At 36.5% G+C, this 23,447-nt stretch overlaps 1 protein-coding gene across 3 annotated transcripts in view; it reads right to left on the bottom strand.

The window, feature by feature from the left end:
* The window catches only part of LOC122729581 (protein mono-ADP-ribosyltransferase PARP12-like), a 78,659-nt gene that overhangs the window by 42,674 nt on the left and 12,538 nt on the right, over positions 1 to 23,447 (bottom strand). For all 3 annotated transcript variants that reach the window (XR_006353337.1, XM_043968537.1, XM_043968538.1), the window contains exons 3-4: positions 11,299 to 11,560; positions 193 to 285 (exon numbers count right to left, since the gene is read on the bottom strand). Coding sequence is in view for 2 of the 3 variants with exons in the window: in XM_043968537.1 (XP_043824472.1) it covers positions 193 to 285; positions 11,299 to 11,560 (355 nt within the window). In the remaining variant the exon portion in view is untranslated. The remainder of the gene's footprint in view (positions 1 to 192; positions 286 to 11,298; positions 11,561 to 23,447) is intronic.

The raw sequence follows: 23,447 nt of genomic DNA, 5'->3' as shown, positions 1-23,447 counted from the left end.
AGCACTCAGGCCTGCCACCTCTTGATTTGACTCAGCTACCTTCCTTTGGAACAGTCAAGATTCAACCTTGGAAAATAGAATGTGTTAACTTTATTTTAACTGCCAATAAATACTGCTATTCTACAGAGTGAGTTGACACCAGGATGGAAAGTGGGAGCTATTTCTTACTGTCCTGCTACAAATTCAACTCACCTTTTTGTTTGCAGAATTTCCAGATGTAGTAAAGGCAAATCTCATTGCTTTTTGTCTTCTCATTGCTTGTAGAAACAGACTCAGATCGTTTTTCTGTTTTTTAAAAAAAGAGAGATCTGAAATGGCATATATAATAAATGTTTCTACCACTCACTAGTTCATAATCTCTGTAAAACGGTATCTATAAGCAGCTAGTAGTTAACTGTAAATAAAAATTTAACTATGATTTTAAATTAATCAGGAACAAAATTTAAATTCAAAATCATAGAAGAATGGTCAAGGACAAGAGACCTTATAGATGGACAAGTGTAGGAAATATACATGTATATGGAAATTTAAAAATTTCAGAGTTAGAAGGACTCAAACAATACCAGAATGAAAATCTTAGCCACAAAATCCTTAGTAAGTGATCATCAAGGCTCTGCTTTCAAGGACTTTCAGGGATGGTGCCCATTCCACATATGGACAGTTCTAATGATTAGAAAGGTTTCCCTGATCCCAAGTTCAAATTTATCACCCTACAGCATCCATGGTTCTGAAAAACAATTCTAACCTGTAAACTACATTGACAACCCTTCAAACAAACAATCAAGTCCCTTACAAGTCTTTCTCTAGGTAAAACATCTCTAGTTCATTCAACCAATTCTCATATAGCATATAATTTTCAGTCTGATCTCCCTTTCCTAGTTGTGCCCTAACTTGTCAACATCCATCCTGAAATATGGTCCTCAGAAATGAACACAATCCTCCAGATATATTTGGATCAGGGCTAGAAAAGGTGGGACTAAAAAGAAAAAAAGACATATTTGTACAAAAATATTTATAGCAGATCATTTTGTGGTGATAAAAATTGGAAATCAAAGGAATGCTCATCAATTGAGGAATGGATGAACAAGCTATGGTATATGATTGTAATGGAATATTATTGTGCTATAAGGAATGACAAACAGGGCAATTTCAGAAAGGCCTGGAAAGACTTAAATGAACTGATATATGGTGAAAACCAGGAGAACATTGTGCACAGAGACAGCAATATTTTTTGACAAAGAACTGTGAATGACTTAACTATTCTCAGCAGTACAGTGACCCAAGACAATCCCAAAAGACTCATGATGAAGCATACTATCCACCTCCAAAGAAAGAACTGATATTGATCGAATAGACTGAAGTATGCTATTTTCACTTTATATCTTTAATTTTTTTCTTTTATTAGTATTTTCTTATACAAAATGACTAATATGGTAATATTTTACATAATTGCACATGTTTAAACTAAAAGAAAAAAGGGTGGGACTGTCGCTCTTTCATTCTGGATATCATGAGTATCTTAAGGTTGATAAAGCATTTTGGCTACCACATAACAGGAAAATACATAAGTACTGAGAAAACTGTAATCAACAACCAAGAACATTCTACAAAGGCCAAGAATATCCAGACAACATTGGATATTATACTGATTGGTATAGCTGATTTACAGAACCAAGACAGAAGGATCCTCTGGACTTGGTACCTCAGATAATACCTAGTTATTTCCTTGGAGCCAAATTTGCTAATTTTTATTCCACCTTCCAATTTCCTCATCCCCAACCTCCTATAACACAGTGGAAAAGCAATAGAAAAGCAATTCCTCACTTCCAGCCCCAACTCTGAAAAGCAAATTGAAGTAACTCTGGGGGTTCCATTTCACACTTATCAAATCAGAAAGGTTGACAAAAATAGAATATACTAAATTTTGTAGGGACTGTAGGAAAACAGGCACATCAATGCACTTTTGGTAGAGCTGTGAATCAGTTCCACCATTCTGGAAAGCAATTTGGAATTATGTTGCCAAAACTGATGTAGCAGTACTAATACTATACCTATACAAAAATATTTTTTTAAAAAGATCCATATGCACAAAAATATTTAGAGCGGCAATAATTCTTTTTGTAGTGATAAAGAACTGGAAGTGAAAAAGATGCCCAACAAATGGGGAAATGACTAAAGAAATTGTGGTATGTGGAATGTTATCATTCCATAACAAAAGATGAAGGGGACAATTTCAGAGAACCTTGGAAAGACTTCTATGAACTGATGCAGAGTGAAGTGAGCAGAACCAAGAGAACAAATACTACAATAACATTAACATTGGGGGGCAGCTAGGTGGTGCAGTGGATAAAGCACCGGCCCTGGATTCAGGAGTACCTGAGTTCAAATCCGGCTTCAGACACTTGACACTTAACTAGCTATGTGACCCTGGGCAAGTCACTTAACCCCCATTGCCCCGCAAAAAAAAAAAAAAAAAAGAAAGAAAAAAAAAACCATTAACATTGTAAGAAAAATAATTTTGAAAGGCTTAAGAACTCATTGATGACCAGCCATGATTTCAGAATAATGATGATGAAGCATTCTTCTCACCTCCTAGCCAGAGAGATGCAGAATGAGACCTCCATTTTTGGACATGACCAATGTGGGGTTATGCTGAGCTTGTCTATGAATATGTGTTACAAAGGTACTGTTGTTTTTTTTAAGTTGGGGAAGAAGAGTTAGAACAAAGAAGTGATTAGGAATCGAATTTCCCTCCCCACAAAAAATGACAGAATACAAGGAAGGCCAAATGGAATCAGAGATGAGCAGAATGTTTTTGAAAATTATATGTTGAATTTATTATATATTTTAAAACAAAAGTATATGCTCTATGTCAGGAGTTCTTAACCTGGGTCTTATAAACTTAAAAAAATATGTTTTGATAACTGTGTTTTAATGTGATAGGTTTCCTATGTAAGCCTCTGGATTTTATTTTATGCCTTTAAAAATATTATTCTGAGAAGGGGTCCCTTCACCAGGTTAACAAAGGGGTCTATAACACAAAAAGTTAAGAATTTTTGCTCTGTGTAATAATGATTCACAGTTTTATTTACAATCCTCTTTGGTTCTGCAATAAATTCAAAAATGCTGGCTTTATTTGGTATTTATTGTAATAAAAAAATAAAAATAAATAATTTGGGGTAGCCGAAGAAGAAAAAAACCTATATCCCAGCCCTGCCACTTACTACCTATGTGATCCTGAGCACCTATTATATACCGGGCACTGTGCTAAGTGCTGAAAAAAAAGAATGAAACAGGGGGCAGCTAGATGGCACAGTGGATAAAGCACTGGCCCTGGATTCAGGGGCACCTGAGTTCAAATTTGGCCTCAGACCACTTACTACCTGTGTGACTCTGGTCAAGTCACTTAACCCTCATTACCCTGCCTGCCCCGCCCCCCCAAAGGAAAGACAAAAAAAAAAAAGGAAAGGAAAGGAAAGAAAAGAAAAGAAAGATAAATAATGAAATAATCACTACTCACAAGGAGGGAGATGACAAGGGCATATAGAGAATACATTTAAAGAGAATAAATACAAGGGAGCTTGATAGGGAGTAAGGCTTCATTTAGAAGGTGGTGATTGAGCTGAATCTTAAAGGGAGAGGAACTGTGATGCAGAGGTGGGGAAGATATATATATATTCCAGGCATAAGGGTCACCCAGTATAAATGTACAGAGACTGAAGAAGGAGTGTCCCATGTGAGGAACAGAGAAAAGTTCAGTTCGTCTGGCTCTTGGCAGGCAAGAAGAGGAATAATTAGTCCAATGAGAGTGGAAAGATAGATTGGGACAAAAAGTGTGAAAGGATTTAAAAGCTAAACAATTGAGTTTATATTTTATTCTAGAGACCATAGTAAGCCATTAAGAGTAGTAAGGGTAGCCAAAGAAGAAAAAAACCTATATCCCAGCCCTGCCACTTACTACCTATGTGATCCTGAGCACCTATTATATACCAGGCACTGTGCTAAGTGCTGAAAATAAAGAATGAAACAGGGGGCAGCTAGGTGGTGCAGTAGATAAAGCACCAGCCCTGGATTCAGGAGGACCTGAGTTCAAATCTGAACTCAGACACTTGACACTTACTAGCTGTGTGACCCTGGGCAAGTCACTTTATTTTTTTTTAATTAATAAAGTATTTTTTTCCCCATTACATGTAAAGATAGTTCTCAACTTTTGTTTATACAAGCTCTCCATTTTCAGATTTTTTCTCCCTCCCTCCCCCCTCCCCTAGACAGCAGGTAATCTGAAATATATATATACACACATACATACACATAATAACATTAAACATATTTCTGCATTAGTCATGTTATAAGAGAGAAATGAGAGCAATGAAGAAAAACCTCAAAATAGAAAAACAACAGCACCAAAAACAAAAGAAATAGTATGGTTCATTCAGCATCTATACTTCACAGTTGTTTTTTTTCCTGGATTTGGAGATCCTCTTCTATCATGAGTTCCCTGGAACTCTTCTGTACCATTGCATTGGTGAGAAGAATATAGTCCATCACAGTAGATCAACACTCAATGTTGATGATACAATGTTCTTCTGGTTCTGCTCATCTCACTCATCATCAGCCCACACAAGACCCTCCAGGTTTCTCTGAACTCCTCCTGCTCATCGTTTCTTACAGCACAATAGTATTCCATTGTATTCATATATCACAACTTGTCCAGCCATTCCCCAATTGATGGGCACCCCCTCAACTTCCAATTCCTTGCCACCACATAAAGAGCAGCTATAAATATTTTTGTACATGTGGGTCCCTCTCTCCTTTCCATGATCTCTTTGGGAAAAAGGCCCAAAAGTGATATTGCTGGGTCAAAGGGTATGCACAGCTTTATCACCCTTTGGACATAATTCCAAATTGCTCTCCAGAATGGTTGGATCAGTTCACAGCTCCACCAACAATGCATTAGTGTTCCAATTTTCCCACAGCTTCTCCAACATTTATTATTTTCCTTTTTTGTCATTTTAGCCAATCTGATAGGTGTCAGGTGGTACCTCAGAGTTGTTTTAATTTGCGTCTCTCTAATCATTAGAGATTTAGAGCATTTTTTCATATGGGAATAGATAGCTTTGGTTTCTTCATCAGAAAACTGCCTGTTCATATCCTTTGACCATTTATCAATTGGGGAATGACTTGGATTCTTATAAATTTGATTTAATTCCCTATATATTTTAGAAATGAGGCCTTTATCAGAAGTACTGGCCATAAAAATTGTTTCCCAGCTTTCTGCCTCCCTTCTAATTTTGGATGCATTGCTTCTGTTTATACAAAAATTTTTTAATTTAATGTAATCAAAATCATCCATTTTGAATTTTATAATATTCTCTATCTCTTGTTTGGTTATAAACTGTTTTCCTTTTCCAAAGATCTGATAGGTAGACTATTCCTTTCTCTCCTAATTTACCTATGATATCACCTCTTATGTCTAAATCATGTAGTCATTTTGACCTTATTTTAGTATAAGGTGTAAGATATTGGCCTATGCCTAATTTCTGCCATACTATCTTCCAGTTTTCCCAGAAGTTTTTGTCAAATACTGAGTACCTATCCCAGAAGCTGGAGTCTTTGGGTTTATCAAACACTACATTACTAGTGTCATTTACTATTGCGTTTCCTGTGCCTAGACTATTCCACTGATCCTCCACTCTATTTCTTAGCCAGTACCAGATAGTTTTGATGACTGCTGCTTTATAGTAAAGCTCTAGGTTTGGTACCGCTAACCCACCTTCCTGTGAATTTTTTTTCATTATTTCCCTAGATATTCTTGATTTTTTGTATTTCCAGATGAATTTTGTTATCATTTTTTCTAGCTCTATAAAACAATTTTTAGGTAGTCTGATTGGTATGGCACTGAATAAGTAAATTAATTTAGGCAGTATTGTCATTTTTACTATATTAGCTCTGCCTATCCATGAGCAATTGATATCTTTCCAATTATTTAGATCTGATCTGATTTGTGTGAAGAGTGTTTGGTAGTTGTGTTCATAGAGTTCCTGGGTTTGTCTTGGCAAGTAGACTCCCAAGTATTTTATATTATCTACCGTTACTTTAAATGGAATTTCTCTTTCTATCTCTTGCTGCTGGACTTTGTTGGTCATGTATAGAAATGCTGATGATTTATGTGGATTTATTTTATATCCTGCTACTTTGCTAAAGTTCTCAATTGTTTCAAGTAATTTTTGAGTTGATTCTCTAGGATTCTTTAAGTATACCATCATATCATCTGCAAAGAGTGATAGTTTTGTTTCCTCCTTGCCTATTCTAATTCCTTTAATTCCTTTTTCTTCTCTGATTGCTAAAACTAACATTTCTAGTACAGTATTAAATAATAGAGGTGATAATGCAAATCCCTGTTTCACCCCTGATCTTATTGGGAAGGCCTCTAATTTATCTCCATTGCATATAATACTTGCTGATGGCTTTAGGTAGATACTGTTTATTATTTTAAGGAAAGTTCCACCTATTCCTAAACTCTCTAGTGTTTTTATTAGGAATGGGTGCTGTATTTTGTCAAAAGCTTTCTCTGCATCTATTGAGATAATCATATGATTTTGGTTGGTTTTCTTACTGATGTGGTTGATTATGTTAATAATTTTCCTAATGTTGAACCAGCCCTGCATTCCTGGTATAAATCCCACCTGGTCATAGTGTATTATCCTGGTGATCACTTGCTATAATCTCCTTGCTAATATCTTATTTAAGATTTTAGCATCAATATTCATTAGGGAAATTGGTCTATAATTTTCTTTCTCTGTTTTTGCTTTGCCAGTTTTGGCATCACCACCATATTTGTGTCATAAAACAAATATGGTAGGATTCCTTCTTCACCTATTTTTCCAAATAATTTGTATAATATTGGAATTAATTGTTCTTTAAATGTTTGGTAACATTCACCCATAAACCCATCTGGCCCTGAGGAATTTTTCTTAGGGAGTTCATTAATGGCTTGTTCAATTTCTTTTTCTAATATGGGTTTATTCAAAGATTTTATTTCTTCTTCAGTTAACCTGGGAAGTTTGTATTTTTGTAAATATTCATCCATTTCATTTAGATTGTCAAATTTATTGGCATACAGTTGGGCAAAATAATTCCTAATTATTGATTTAATTTCTACTTCATTGGTGGTAACATCACCCTTCTCATTTTTGATACTGTCACTTTAAAAAAAAAAGAGTTTATTGAAAGAGCCATTTCCCAATTGATAAATGGTCAAAGGAAATGAATAGGTAGCTTTTAGACAAAGGAATAAAAGCTAATTATAGCCATACAAAAAAATTAATCTAAATCACTATTAATTAAGGAAATGCAAAGTAAAACAATTTTGAGGTACCCCCTCTCACACCTATCAGATTGGCTAATATGACAGAAAGAAAATAACAAATGTTGGAGGGGATGTGGGAAAATTGGGACACTAATGCATTGTTTTTTTGTTTGTTTGTTTGTTTTTTAATTTTTATTTTTTAAGTGAGGCAATTGGGGTTAAGTGACTTGCCCAGGGTCACACAGCTAGTAAGTGTTAAGTGTCTGAAGCTGGATTTGAATTCAGGTACTCCTGACTCCAGGGCCGGTGCTCTATCCACTGGGCCACCTAGCTGCCCCACTAATGCATTGTTGATGGAACTATGAACTGATTCAACTATTCTGGAGAGCAATTTGCCCAAAGAGCTATAAAACTATGCATACTGTTTGACCCAGCAGCACCACTACTAGGTCTGTAGCCCCAAAGAGATAAAAAAATAAAAAGGAAAAGGACTTATACGTGCAAAAATATTTATAGTAGCTCTGTTAGTGGTGGCAAAGAATTGGAAATTGAGAGGATGCTCATCAATTGGGGAATGGCTGAATTAAGTAGTGGGAGGAATACTGATGAGCTATATATAAGAAATGATGAGCAGAATGCTCTCAGAAAAACCTAGAAAGACTTATATGGAGTGATACAAGGAGAACACTGTAAATAGTAATAGCAATATTGTATTATGATGAACTGTGAATGACAGCTATCCTCAGCAATTCAATGATTCAAGACAATTTTGAAAGACTTGTGATGAAAAATGCTATCCATCCCCAGAGAAAGAACTGATAAACTATGAATCTAGATCAAAGCATACTTTTTTAAAAAACTATTTTTCTTAGGGTTTTGTTTTGGGGTCTTTTGGTCTGTGTTTTCTTTCACAACATGAACAATATGGAAATATATTTTGCATGACTGCACATGTATAACATATCAAATTGCTTGCCTTCTCAATGAGGGGGGAGGGAAGAATGGGAGAGAATTTGGAACTCAATTTTAAAAAACGAAAGTTAAAAATTGTTTTTTACATGTAATTGGGGGGGGGGAAATATTGAATAAATAATGTTTAAATTTATTGAGTAGACAATTCCTAAGGATCCATGATGAAAAATGCTATCTACCTCCAGAAAGAGAACTGATGAACTCTGAGTGAAGATGGAAGCATATTTTTTTCACTTTGTGTTTCTTAATTTTTATTGTGGGTTTTTTTGGCAATGTGGCTAATATGAAAATGTTTTACATAATTTCACATGTAGAATTAATATCATATTGCTTACCTTCTCAATGAGAAGGGAGGGACTTGAGGGAGGTAGATAGTTTGGAACTCAAAAAGTATTTTTAAATGAATGATAAAAATAGGCACAACTTAAAGATATTTTAAAAAAGAACTTCTTGAGTAAGGAAGTGACACAATCAGCTATCTGCTTAAGAAAATCACTTGGGCAGTCATGTGGAAGGAGAACTGGAATGTTAAGCTTCTTAAGTATTCTCTTCACAATTTTGATTCTTTTCTCTCTAAACCAGGGCTTCTTAACCAAAGAACCACTTAACCCAAAAAAATTTACCCTTGAATAAATTTCAAGGGGTCCATGAACTTGGAGAGGAACACAAATCACATCTTTATTTTAATATAATTTTATCTTATGCATTTAATAATATTTTCTGGGAAGGGTTTCACCAGATTGCCAAAGAAGGGGGAGGTGGTCCCCCTTAACACAAAAAAGTTTTAAGAACTGTGCTTGATACCCACTCTCTTGGGAGCTGAACCTCTCATGGTGTTTGTCTTACTGGGTTCCCTGAGGACACAGACTGTAGTATATCTATATCTCCCTATGGTGCCTACCACATAGCAGGTGTTCAATATCTATTTTAACTGCATATTCATCAATTTATTATATACTTGTTATATGTTTAATAGCATGCAAGGTAGGGAGGGGTATATAGATAACTTCCCCCAAAATAAATAATATGAAGCTTTCTCCATTCATGGCTTCTCCCCCTACACCCAGCTCCAGGTCTTCCAGTCATTAGACACAACTACTCTAATTCTCTGCCCCCATTTCAAACCATGAATGACTAAGGCATAACTTGGTAGCCTCTTTCCCAAACACCTTATAACCAAAAACAGGAAATTTCTCCTTCCTCTGAAAAACAAATAGAAGCCCTTCAGTTTCTCACTTTCACTACCTTTTTTTCAGGTTCCAAAGTACAATTTTCTCCTTCCTTCTCATGCCAATCTGATCAATTTCTCCCTTTCTATATACTACACCAGCCTTCACTCATTCACAGGTCAGCCCTGTTTTACTGGTCCCAGAGTTTCCAGTTTCTACTTATTCCAAAACATTGTACAAAGCCATGCCCTATAGGACTGTAAGCAGTGTTGGGTCACAGAAGGAGAGGCCCAAAGCTAAAACCAAGAGAGGACCATCAGTAGTATACCTTAAAGCTGATAGTTAAGAGAAAATCAGAAAGTTTCTGAGTATACAGCAGTTAGGGGCATAAAACAATGAAGAGGTTCAGAAAACAACAGGAGACAAGGCAAAGAAATCTGCTCCTCCTTCATGGGCAGTTGAAGGCCTGCAATCAGAAACAGGCATGCCATGTGAGAAATTTGGGGAGTGGAGTTAGGTAAGCCACCAAATGGTTAATGTATTTCCAGACTAGGTGCCACTAAGTCTCATTGTATATACTCTTAGAAAAGTAAGGGACCAGACAAAGACATCAGGATACTGTACTAAATGATAACTTCTACTTCCTTAGTACAACACAACCAACCAATACATGCTTAAAGATCCCCTAGAAGAAAATCATTTAAAAAGTAATAAGGGAAAGATGGGTAATTAGAAGGAAAATTAAGTTCTAGAAGGACAATGCATCCAAGGGCTTTTGCATGAGGAATTTGCTCAATACATAATTGTATGTATCTACACCAACAATGCTCTCCAACAAAATTTCCATCAGTGGCATTATGGAGAAATAATACTGCTGGTCTGTGGGATGTGGTCAAATTCCAAAGACAGTGTGGTATGGTAGAAAGAACACTGGATATGGAGCCAGAACTCTTGCTACTTACAACCTCTATAGGAACACAAAGAAAAAGAACTATATACAAATAAGACTAATGAATATTAATTTTTTTTGGTGGGGCAATGAAGGTTAAGAGATTTGCCCAGGGTCATACAGCTAGTAAGTGTCAAGTGTCTGAGGCCAAATTTGAACTCAGATCCTCCTGAATCCAGGGCTGGTGCTTTATCCATAAAATTTTAAATAAAACCATAACAAAAAGATGAAGGCAACATCAAAAACTTGTTCACTACAAACAAGTCAGATTTATGCCAAAAGCATAAAAATGGTTCAACATTGGGGGAAATTAACACAAATAATATTTTATACCACCACAAAAAAGATAATATATCAATAGATGCAGAAAAGGCCTATAGCAAAGTACAATACTCATTCGTGCTAAAATAAACCTTACAAAGTACAATAACAAAAATAACAAAGTACATAACAAAGAAAAAGCTAGCATTATTAGCGATGGAAAAACCTTAGATTTTCCAACAAATATAGAAATAAATGAAAGAATGCTTTCTTCCCCCAGTGTTATCATTCATTGTTTTAGAAATGTTATCAATAGGAATGAGACAAGAGAAAGATATTAAAAACACAAACATTGAAAAGAAGAGGTTAAAATTATTCCTATTTGCTAATGAAATGCTGATTTTCTTAGACCTTTCTGGTCTGGAGATTTCTGATCTATAAAGGAGCAGATGAACTCTGTGGTATCTTCTAACTCTAAAGATAATCCTATGAGTTTTCTTAAATGCCGATCATGGCAAGTTTTCCAAAGAACAAAATGGGGATTGAGGCTGAGATTTCTCCAAATTTCCAGCAGAGAAAAAAACCAACCAACCAACCAACCTCCATACTGTCATTCATGATAACCCCTCCATTCTTACCTTTCTTCTTCTCAAAGGATTTGCAGATCTCTGAATGCTTGTACTTGCAGATTCTCTGGACGTTTAAGATAGCAGAGGTACTCAACCCTTGCTCTCTCAGCAACTTCATTGCATTTTCAGCATGTAGATCATGAGATCGCTTGCACTTCTGAAACCTACACTCCCCCCAGATGAAATGCTTACAAATATGGAGCTTGGTGCAATTATCCTGGAGGTGGCAGGATCCATGGGGCCCTTCACCTCTGTTGTAGAAGGGGCAGACCTGGCATAAGAGAATCAAGAAATACTTCAAATTACAGCTCACTGCAGTCTTATACTAATCACCTGCCATTCAATTCATCTGTCCTAATAGATGTAGTCCAGCAAAAACAAGTCCTACTGTCCAATTTCCACTGTAGATATATATGTTTCCAATCAGAGGAAAAAACAAATAACTAATAACAAGCAAATTAAACACTTTGGGTGAGGAAAGAATATATATGATCAGAGCTAGATCTGTGGTATACAAAATAAAACAGTACTAAGAGTATTTTCCTGGGAACTTTTTCATTGTGTAATATTTTTTTCATGTTTTACTTTTCCTATACTATACCCTTTACTTTGTTCACACCCAAACTAGAAAATAGAGAGAGAAGAGGGGGAAAAAAGACTCCATAGGAACTGGTTAGCTTTTTTAAAAAAGTGGTTTCAGGTTATAAACTTAAACCAGATTGGATTTCTTGAATATGCATTCCACTGGTCAAGACTAGGACCAGAACATGGGAAGACTTGTATGAACTAATGCAGAGTGAAGAATAACCAGGGAAACAACTTATACAACAGTATGTACAGACAAACAACTTGGAAAGACTTAAGAACTCTGATCAACCTAACTGACCACAATTCCCGAGGACTCATCATAAAGCATGCTATCTATCACCTTGCTGAGAAGCAATGGACTCAAGAGTGTAGATTGAGACGAATGGGTTTTGGTTTTTGACATAACCAATTCTGAAATTTGTTATGTGTACATTTGTTACAAGAGGTTGTGTTTTTTACTTTTGGGGGGGTGGGGCAGGGCAACAGGGGTTAAGTGACTTGCCCAAGGTCACGCAGCTAGTAAGTGTCAAGTGTCTGAGGCAGAATTTGAACTCAGGTCTTCCTGAATCCAGGGTTGGTGCTTTATCCACTGCGCCACCTAGCTGCCCCTTTACTTATTTTTTTAATGGGGAGGGAGGTAGGAAGGAGAGATATGGATTTCTGTTCATCAAAAAAGTAAAATTAAGTTTACAAAATGTTTTTTAAAGAGTGGAACCCAAGTATAGAAGGAATGTTCTAACCCCCCCCAGTCTATCCTTTGGCAGGGGGAGTGGTTTAGGACCTGTGATCTCATTGATATGGGGACTTCCCATAGTGGAATTTCTCTTCTGGCTCTGCCTAAGCTACATTCTCACTCTAGAAGTTCACTCAGTGTCCATGGCCTTCTTATCCTAGAACATCCCTTCCCATGGATGATTTCCTCTGCGAACCTGCATTTTGAGGTAAAGCCCAAGTCAGTCATATTTCATTCTTTTCCTAGCTTTTCTGACTTTCCAGACTTTCCCCTCATGTCCCATGCAGGTAGCTTCCCTCCCACTTTCAATTCTCTTTTATGTATTGTCTTTTCCCCCATTAAAAAGTAAGCTTCAGGGGCAGCTAGGTGGTGCGGTGGATAAAGCACTGACCCTGGAGTCAGGAGGACCTGAGTTCAAATCCGGCCTTAGACACTTAAAACTTGCTAGCTGTGTGACCCTGAACAAGTCACTTAACCCCAATTGCCTCACCAAAAAAATAATAATAATAAGCTTCGGGGGCAGCTAGGTGGCGCAGTGGATAAAGCACTGGCCCTGGATTCAGGAGGACCTGAGTTCAAATCCAGCCTCAGACACTTGACACTTACTAACTGTGTGACCCTTCACAAGTCACTTAACTCTCATTGCCCCACAAAAACAAAGAAACAAAGTAAGCTTCTAGAGGGCAGACTGCCTTTGTTTTTGCTCATATTTGAATCCCTAGCTTGTAAGCACTTAATAAAAACTTGTTGACTTGACTTGGAAACTTCCTCCACAAATACAAATCAACTCTATCTCCATCAACAACTGCCCGCTATCATAAGCAACAAAAGCCACCCACTTGACTAAGAGAGTGAAGGATAGCTTTTAGCTCTTGGCAAATCTAATGGCCTTAGAGGTACGGACTGAGGTGGACATTTTCATACATGGCCAATGTGTAAATTTGTTTTGCATAATTCGACTTTTTGTTGCAAGAGAGGGTTTTAATATGGGTATATGTGTGTGGGGGAGGTTATGTGTGTGTTGAGGGAATCACTTGGAAGTGATAGCAATGTTTAATAATTTTTAAACTTAAATGTTTAAAAATTATTAATAAAAAGTTTAATAAAAATAAAACTTTTTAAAAAAGAATATACATCTTCCCTTAAAAGGAGTATACATCTTCCCTTATCTTCTGTTTCTTCAAGATACTATTTTTTTTTTTTAGTGAGGCAATTGGGGTTAAGTGACTTGCCCAGGGTCACACAGCTAGTAAGTGTTAAGTGTCTGAAGCTGGATTTGAATTCAGGTACTCCTGACTCCAGGGCCGGTGCTCTATCCACTGTGCCACCTAGCTGCCCCCAAGATACTATTTTAATCTAAGTCAGGGAGCTCTAAGCCAGGTGAAACTGTTTAACTAGCAATGACAAAAATGTATTTAATATAATAGCCTAGCTGCCATTTTCATTTAATGATAAGAGGGAAATATTTAAAAGCTACTCTTGCTCTAGGAATTCCCAGAGGTGGGAAGGCCCGCACCTCAAGCAGCTGTCATATCAAACCCATGTTATATCCTATTGTTTTATTCTGTATTTTTATATTATCCCTGGTTACCTATCTCACATCCCATTTTGGAACATGAGTCTTTATGTTCCAAAATGGGAACATGCAGGCCCAGGGTTAAGTATTCTCCATTTATGTTATACACAAGGAATCATTTGAACCCAATATTAAGAAGTGAAGGTGATGTTAAAAACAAAGGGCATCAAGAAAAAGAATTAAAATTTAAAGTTTTTAAAAGAAAAAAAAGTTTATGCAAAAAACCAACTAACCCTCAAACAGCAGTGGTGTTTCATATGTATCACATCACAGAAATTCTTTGAACTCAATACTAAGGAATTGAAAAAGATATTTGTGAGGGGGGAAAAGGGGGACCATAAACTCAATGGAGTCAAGTGTGATATTCCAACCAAAAAGCTAATGCCACTGTAGGCTGCATTCAGAACAGCATACAGCTAGGCCCTGAGTCCTATGAATATAAAGAAGCCCATAAAGTAGTCACATGTATTTGAATTTGCACTGATATTCAAAGATATAATTTTGTAAATACGGTACCTAGCTTCCAGCCCCACGGAAATATGCGATATGAATTTTAATAATGTGACCACTTTACAGGACTCATTATCAGTACTAATCAGGACCTAGCTGTACTTTTGTACTCTGGCCTCATCAGACAACAGGTCTTAAGCTTTCAGTCAGCTGGAGCTGCCAGTTGAGAATGAAGAAAATGTAGAGCCTCAAGTTTATGCTACATGAGGATTAGTTTAAGGAAATGAGGGGGTTTTAGTTAGGAAAGCATAAGGCTCAGGAGATGAAGAGTAGTTTTCAAGCATATGGAGGATTGGAATGTGGATAAAGGATTATATTATTACTTTTTTTTGGCCCCAGGGGCAGAACTAGTAAGTTGCAGAGACAAGTTCAGGCTTGATAGAAAAAATTTCCTAACTATTAGTGCATGGATTCTTAACCTGGGGTCTGTGAACTTTAAAAAAAAAAAAATGGTTTTTGGTAATTATTTCAGTCCCAAAAACCACAGTGCAGTCTTCAGTTATTAAAAGCTTAAAACTGGATACCCCATATAATGGGTCTCCTTTGTAAATTTTGTGAATTTAGAAACATTATTCTAAGAAGAGGTCCCTTCACTAGACTGTCAAAGGAGTACATTAAAAAAAAAAAAAAGATTAAGAACCCCTGCATCTCTCTCAAAATAGAATGAGGTTAAAAAAATAAATTTAAAAAAAAAGGGCAGCAGCTATGTGGCACAGTGGATAAAACACTGGCCCTGGACTAGGAGGACTTTAGTTCAAATCCGGTCTCAGACACTTGACACTTACTAGCTGTGTGGCCCTGGGCAAGTCCCTTAACCCTCATTGCCCTGCCCCCCCCCCAAATGGAATGGGGTTGTTGGGAAGTGACCAACATATCCAACAATTTTCAAAAAGGGATTAAGATGTAATGGAATACTATTGTGCTGTAAGAAACGATGAGCAGAGGAGGTCAGAGAAACCTGGAGGGTCTTGCATGGGCTGATGATGAGTGAGATGAGCAGAACCAGAAGAACATTGTACACAGTATCATCAACATTGTGTGTTGATCTACTGTGATGGACTAGATTCTTCTCACCAATGCAATGGTACAGAAGAGGATCCCCAAATCCAGGAAAAAAAAAAAAAGAACTGTGGAGAATAGATGCTGAATGAACCATACTATTTCTTTTGTCTTTGATACTGTTGTTCTTCTATGTTGAGGTTTTTCGTCATTGCTCTGATTTTTCTCCTATAACATGACTAATGCAGAAATATGTTTAATGTTATTATGTGTGTGTGTATATATATATATATATATGTATATATATATATAAAATCTATATCAGATTACCTGCTGTCTAGGGGAGGGGGGAGGGAGAAAAATCTGAAATTGGAAAGCTTGTATAAACAAAAGTTGAGAACTATCTTTACATGTAATGGGAAAAAAAATAAAATACTTTATTACCAAAAAAAAAAAAAAGGGATTAAGACACTAAACAATTAAAGATTCCATCTTATCCAGTGTTTAATATAGCAACTTTTATTCCAAAGATGTCACTGGGCAAATTCTCATGGAAATGTATACATATTCAAATAACAAAGCAGGTCAAGGATGGATACCAAGTAGTCTAGTCATGGGGATCAAATCACAGAATTATATGAGTAAGCGGGCAGCTAGGTGGCATAGTGGATAGAGCACCAGCCCTGGAGTCAGGAGTACCTGAGTTCAAATCCAGCCTCAGACACTTAACACTTACTAGCTGTGTGACCCTGGGCAAGTCACTTAACCCCAATTGCCTCACTAAAAAAAAAAAAAAAAAAGAATTATATGAGTAAAGTCAGGAGGTCAAAGACTTGTTTAAGTGAGGACAAGAAGGCTGTCCACAGTTAGAAGAGGGTGCAGTCATAGGAAATATGACTGAGTATAACTTAAAGGTTTTGTTACAAAAACAGGAAGAAATAGAATCACACATTTTTAGTATTCAGTGGCCACCTGGTCTAACACACTTATGAAAAATACCCTACTATAAAGTAATGGATAACTGGCTACCCAGCCTTTGTTTTGAAGATCTATGATATATTTGGAAAGAGTTATACAAATAAGAAAAGTGAAATAACCAATTTTCACATGGACTAAAATAATATAATATTATATAATTTATTATATAATATATAATACTTAATTTTTTTCTTTTATTAACCTTTTTCTTTAAAATTGTTGCTTTCGAATTTTATCCCTCCCTTCCCTTACCGCCTCCCTGAGGTGGTAAACAATCATATATAGGTTATACATATACAATGTAAAACATTTCCATATTAGTCATTTTTATAAGAAGACTCAGATAAAAGAAAAAACTGAAAGAAGAAAATGAAGAATATTGGTTCTTTCTCTGGAGACAGATAATATGCTTCAGCATTAGTCCTTTGGGATTGTCTTGGATCACTGTATTGCTGAGAATAGCTAAGTAATTTAGCTATTCATCAAACAATATTGCTGTTACAGTGTACAACATTCTCCTGGTTCTGTTCACTTCAATATACATCATTTCATGCAACTCTTTCTAGGATTTTCTGAAACCATCCTGCTAGTCTTATCACAGCTTGTTAGCCATTCCCCAATTGTTGGGCATCTTTTTTGATTTCCAATTCTTAGCTACCACAAAAAGAGCTGCTATAAATATTTTTGTACAAATAGGTCCTTTTCTGTTTTGGGGAGATGTCTTTGGGATATAAAACTAGCAGCAGTGTTGCTGGATCAAAGGGTATTTAGTTTTATAGCTCTTTGGGTATAGTTCCAAGTTGCCCTCTAGAATGGTTGAATCAGTTCACAACTCCACCAAGAGCAGCTGCTGTGGCAACCATATAAGATGTTGGGTTTTTTTTATAAACATTGAATAAACTGAACTACGCCTGCTAAAAAAAAAAAAGAGTGGATTAATGTCCCAGTTTTCCCACATTTCCTCCAACATCCAATATTTTTTTTGTTATACTTGCCTCTGTGATAGGTGTGAAGTGATACCTTAGAGGTGGTTTGTTTTTTGTTTTTTGTTTTTTAGTGAGGCAATTGGGGTTAAGTGACTTGCCCAGGGTCACACAGCTAGTAAGTGTTAAGTGTCTGAGGCCACATTTGAACTCAGGTACTCCTGATTCCAGGGCTGGTGCTCTATCCACTGCGCCACCTAGCTGCCCCCCTTAGAGTTGTTTTAATTTGCATTGTTCTGATCAATAGTGATTTAGGGCATTTTTATATAACTATAAATAGCTTTGATTTCTTTGAAAACTGTCTTTTCATATCCTTTGACCATTTATCAATTAGGGAATGACTTCTTATAAATTTGACTCAGTTCTCTATATATTTCAGAAATGAAATTTTTACCAGAGATACTTGTTACAAAAATTCCCAGTTTTCTGGTTTCCTTATATTGGTTGCATTGGTTTTGTTTGTGGAAAAACTTTTACATTTTATATAATCATAATTATCTATTTTACATTTTATAATGCTCTCTATATCTTCTTTGGTTTTAAATTCTTCCCCTGTCCACAAATTTGAGAGAGAAACTATTACATGCTCTTATAATTTTTTAAAAGCAAACTGTACATAATAAAGATGTGTAGTTTTATATATAATCTGCTTTTTCTATTCAACTTCATACATAGAAATGTTCTTTTTTGAGGGATATTTATTAAAGTAAGAATAATTTTTTTTGAACTATACTTTTTTGTTACAAGACAGGATTTATGGGGCAGCTAGGTGGCACAGTAGATAAAGCACTGGCCCTGGATTCAGGAGGACCTGAGTTCAAATCCAGCCTCAGACACTTGACACTTACTGTCTTTGTGACCCTAGGCAAGTCAGTTAACCCTCATTGCCCCACCAAAAAAAAAAAAAAGACAGGATTTGAGGAGAGAAGTAAGAAATGACTCCCATGTCTGAAGGCATGAATAAGCAAATTCAACAAGCCTTTATTAAATATCTGCTATATGTACCAAGCATGTTTAGGTGCTAGAAATACAAGAACAAAAATGGACATTTATTGAAAATTTAAATTAAAAAGACCTTTCATGAGGGAAGAACCAATATCTCTTACAACAGTCCTTTCCACCTTGAGAGACTTATTAGGAAATTTTTCTTAAAAGATTAGCATTAGGGTGCATACCCTTTGACCCAGCAATACCACTTTTGGGTCTTTTTCCTAAACAGATCATAAAAAAGGGAAAAGGATCCAAATGTACAAAAATATTTATAGGTGCTCTTTTTGTGGTGACAAGGAATTGGACATTGAGGGGCTGTCCATCAACTGGGGAATGGCTGAACAAGTTGTGGTATATGAATGTAATGAAATTCTACTGTGCTATAAGAAACAATGAGCAAGAGGAGTTCAGAGAAACCTGGAAGGACTTGCATGAACTGATGATGAGTGAGATGAGAAGAACCAGAAGAACATTGCATACAGTATCATCAACATTATGTGTTGATCAACTGTGATAGACTAGATTCTTCTCACCAATACAAAGATACAAGAAAGTTCCAAAGGACTCATGATGGAAAAAGCTCTCCAAATCCAGGAAAAAAAAAAATAGAACTGTGGAATATGGATGCTGATTGAACCATACTATTTCTTTTGTTTTTGGTGCTGTTGTTTTTCTTTTTTGAGGTTTTTCCTTTTTGCTCTGATTCTTCTCTTATAACATGACTAATGCGGAAATATGTTTAATATGTTTAATGTTATATAAGTATATATATATGTATATATAACCTATATCAGATTACCTGCTGTCTAGGGGAGGGGAGGGAGGGAGAAAAATTTGAAATTAGAAATCTTTTAAAAACAAATGTTGAAAATTATCACTATGTGTAACTGGAAAATAATAAAATACTTTTATTTAAAAAAAAAAAGACTAGCATTAGGAGGCAGCTAGGTGGCGTAGTGGATAAAGCACTGGCCCTGGATTCAGGAGGACCTGAATTCAAATCCGGCCTCAAAACACTTGACACTTACTGGCTGTGTGACCCTGGGCAAGTCGCTTAACCCACATTGCCCCGCAAAACAACAACAACAAAAAGACTAGTAGATAGTTTCAATACTACACCCTATACTCAAGATGGAGAATAAGACACAGCAAATGTGGGGATTTGTTTTGCTTGAATACACATGTTGGTTACAAGGGTTTGGTTTCAGGGGTTTTTTTTTCCAGTTAAGGGGTACAGAGGAAAGGTGAAGGGAGGAATAAGGTGGACAAAAATGAAAGAAAAGGTCATTAAACATTGAGAGAAATTAATACTGTACTATTATATTAATAACTAATTATTAATGTAATTCACCCTTTTCCCTTCTGTTAAGGCCCAACTCCTGAAAGGATTGGTCAGCTTCTAAAGCATATGGCTGAGTGATGAGATTTGCTCCTAGCCCTTATGGTGCCTGCCCAACTTAATTTCTGTTTAGAGTATAAATAGAATCCAATCTGGGCAAGCCTTTGTGTGGTTGTTGTTGTTGTTGTTGTTGTTGTTGTTATTTGTTATTGTTTAATGATCTGGGTAAGCCTTTGCCTGGAGGAAGAACCCACCATCAATGGGTCCTTCCATTAGAGTTTAGGGCAAGTCAGCTCATGAAGGAAAAAACTAGCTAGAAAGGTCAGGAAGGAAATTAAGTTTCCTCTGCCCAGATGCCTCAAGGCTGATGAGTCTCACTATCAAGCCCAGAGCTGAATATTTTTAACCTACCTCCTCATTAGGCATCCACCAATCAGGGCTGAATTTCACTTGTTGGGGATTTCCCTTTCAGAAGGGATTTAAGGCATTTCAGGGTCAACCACTGATCATCAATGTATTGATTGCTGGCTAACCTAATTAATAAATTGATTATTAATTACCCAGAAACTGTCTCTCCAGATTTTCATTCATCACAACATTTTATATGACTAGTCCTGCCCTTCTCACTGGACACTTCAGTTTACATACTGATGTCCCCTGAAATGCCCTTGCTTCCCAGTTCATCAATCTCCTCAACTTCCAAGACCTTTCTCTTCATTAAAGAGATAGGTAACACCAAAACAATACTTGAGTCCAGGTTTGGCAAGGAGCAAAGTAGTTTTGTGGTCAAGAATAAACATGCCAGCAAATGTCAGGCTGAAAAGGTCAAATTCTTCAGTAGATATAATACTTTGGCACCTGGGCACGTTTGGCATATCTACCTTGTTTTGTTGCTCAGACATTTGATATAGTAAAATTACATATGTGGAACTCCCAAGTAATAAGTCATTCTAAATAATAGTGCTTTAGCAATTTATTAATCCATTTAGGCAGCTAGTTGGCACAATGGATAGAGTATTGAACTTGGAGTCTGGAAGACCTTAGTACCAATCCTGCCTCAGATACCATGTGGCCCTGAGCAAGCTACTACCTGTAAAAATGGTTGTTAGTGCCACTGAAGAATAACAGCAGACAAATTAAGAGCAAATCAAATCAAATCAAAGAAAATGAATACTTAAAGATATTTTTCTTAGATATGCTAAAAGGAGAACTGGTGTACCTAGAAAGCTACAATGCTAACACTAACCTGTTGGTTAAACCACTCAAAGTTTCTAAACTTTTTTCCAATAAGAAAAAACCCATTTTATCTATGTTTCAGCATTTTGTGATAAAGGAAAGAGGGAACAAAGGGGAAAAAAACAACTGTAATATGCTAGAAGGAAGATAACAAGCAGTAGGTTTTTATTATCTTTTGATAACTTGAGGGTAACAACTCTGAAACTCAAGCCTGAGGAAGGGTGTAGCCTCTGCCTCTAGTCTAATGTTCTTTAGGGGGAAGTAGAATGGATTAAGCATGTATATAGCGCCTAGTGTATAACTTATATACTATTCACACTCTGACCCAGTGATCTCACTACTGGGCGGATATACCCAAGGGAGACTAGAATAGTCATAAATACCAGAGCAGTAATAGCATCACTTAACAATTAACCCACTAGGTAATGGGTGAAAATGAGCCCCAACTTGAGAAACTTAGCTTCAACTGAGATGGAGCTAGTAGAATTGTACCTTCTCTTTCAATGACCAAAGACCCTGAGTGAGGGCTGACAGGGTCTTTTATAACCATTAACAAGATGGCATACATCATGACAATCCTGAGTGGTAGACAGGTTTTTTGGGTTTTTTGGGTTTTTTTAGTGAGGCAATTGGGGTTAAGTGACTTGCCCAGGGTCACACAGCTAGTAAGTGTTAAGTGTCTAAGGCTGGATTTGAACTCAGGTACTCCTGACTCCAGGGCCAGTGCTCTATCCACTGCGCCACCTAGCTGCCCCAGTGGTAGACATTTTAATGAGGAAGTGGATCACCTTAGATCCTCCAGTCACTTCCTCTTTGGAAGATGGGAGTAATCCTCTAGTGATATGACCAGTCTACAGACATGGGTATAGTCTACAAAAACTTGACTGAATCAACTCAAATTTGAGTTAAGTGGATAGTGGGTGAGGTTACAAAGGTAGACAATACAATAGGGGAGATTTAATTCACAATACAATTGAGTCCAGAGAAGAGATAATAACAAGACAAAAGTTTGACCTTTAGGCAAGTTGTTTGGGTAAAGTTTCAAGGGTGAAGTGGTAAACTGAAGTCTCCAATGAGAAGGGCAAGAGCTAATCATTACATTGGCTACCCCACCCAATGTAAGACTTGTGAGATAAATGACCTGAAGTTACCCAGATCACAAAAATAGAATTATGACCCAAGACAACTGAGGTTGCCTGAGTAAAACTTAGTACAAAGGAGAATATTAAATTTAATTTGACTAAGCCTTAATAGAATTAAAAATAATTTTCAATTTTACAGTACTGATTTTAGCCATTGATTCCCTAGTCACCTCTCTTGTTCCTTGAAAGAACCATCCAGTACAAATTGGCTATGCAAACATATCCTTTGATGGAGCTACTACACCTATCAAATTAGTTTTCCTATTTTGTATTTTAGAATCTCAGCAATGAGAATTAAAAAAAATTAAAAAAAGTCATTGATTCCAACCTCACAGCCAATGAAAGAATTCTTTCTACAATATCCCTGTAGTTCTACCCTCTTCTTGAATACTTAGAGTGATGGGTAGTTTATGAGTTGTTTCATAAGGCAGTCCATTCAGTGTTTAAGTTAGCTCTCTTGTCTTCTCAACACTGTACTAACCTCCAGTGTGTTTGGGGAGGACTAGCAGCAACTCTGGTGAGAGAGCTTGCTGAACTCATCTACCTTTTCAGGCCTGCTCATCTACCTTTGGTGTCGACCTGCCACCCAACTATCACCTGTATCTCCAAGAAGCTGTAGCAGGAATCCACTGTTGGTGGAGTTGTGTACTGATCCATCCATTCTAGAGGGCAATTTGGAACTATGCCCAAAGGGCTGTATATTCTCTTTGATTCAACAATAGCACTTCTAGTTCTGCATCCCAAAGACATAAGGGGAAAAGTTCTTCATATATATATATATATATATGTATGCATGTGTGTGTGTCTCATTAAGTTCTGATATATGATTGTGATGGAATACTATTGTGCTATAAGAAATGACAAGCAAGGTGACTTTAGAAAAACCTGAAAAGACTTACATGAACTGATGCAAAATGAAGTAAACAGAACCAGGAAAACATTGTATACAGTAACAGCAATACTGCACAATGACAAACTGTGAATGACTTTGTTATTCTCAGCAATAAAATTACCTAAAACAGTTCTGAAGGATTTATGATGAAAAATGCAATCTACCTCCAAAGAACTGATAAAAGTTTGAATG

The sequence above is a fragment of the Dromiciops gliroides genome, chromosome 5 (genome assembly GCF_019393635.1).
Source record: "Dromiciops gliroides isolate mDroGli1 chromosome 5, mDroGli1.pri, whole genome shotgun sequence".
Taxonomy (NCBI): domain Eukaryota; kingdom Metazoa; phylum Chordata; class Mammalia; order Microbiotheria; family Microbiotheriidae; genus Dromiciops; species Dromiciops gliroides.
Note: the sequence above shows the minus strand (reverse complement) of the source record. Positions and strands in the feature narration are given on the sequence as shown.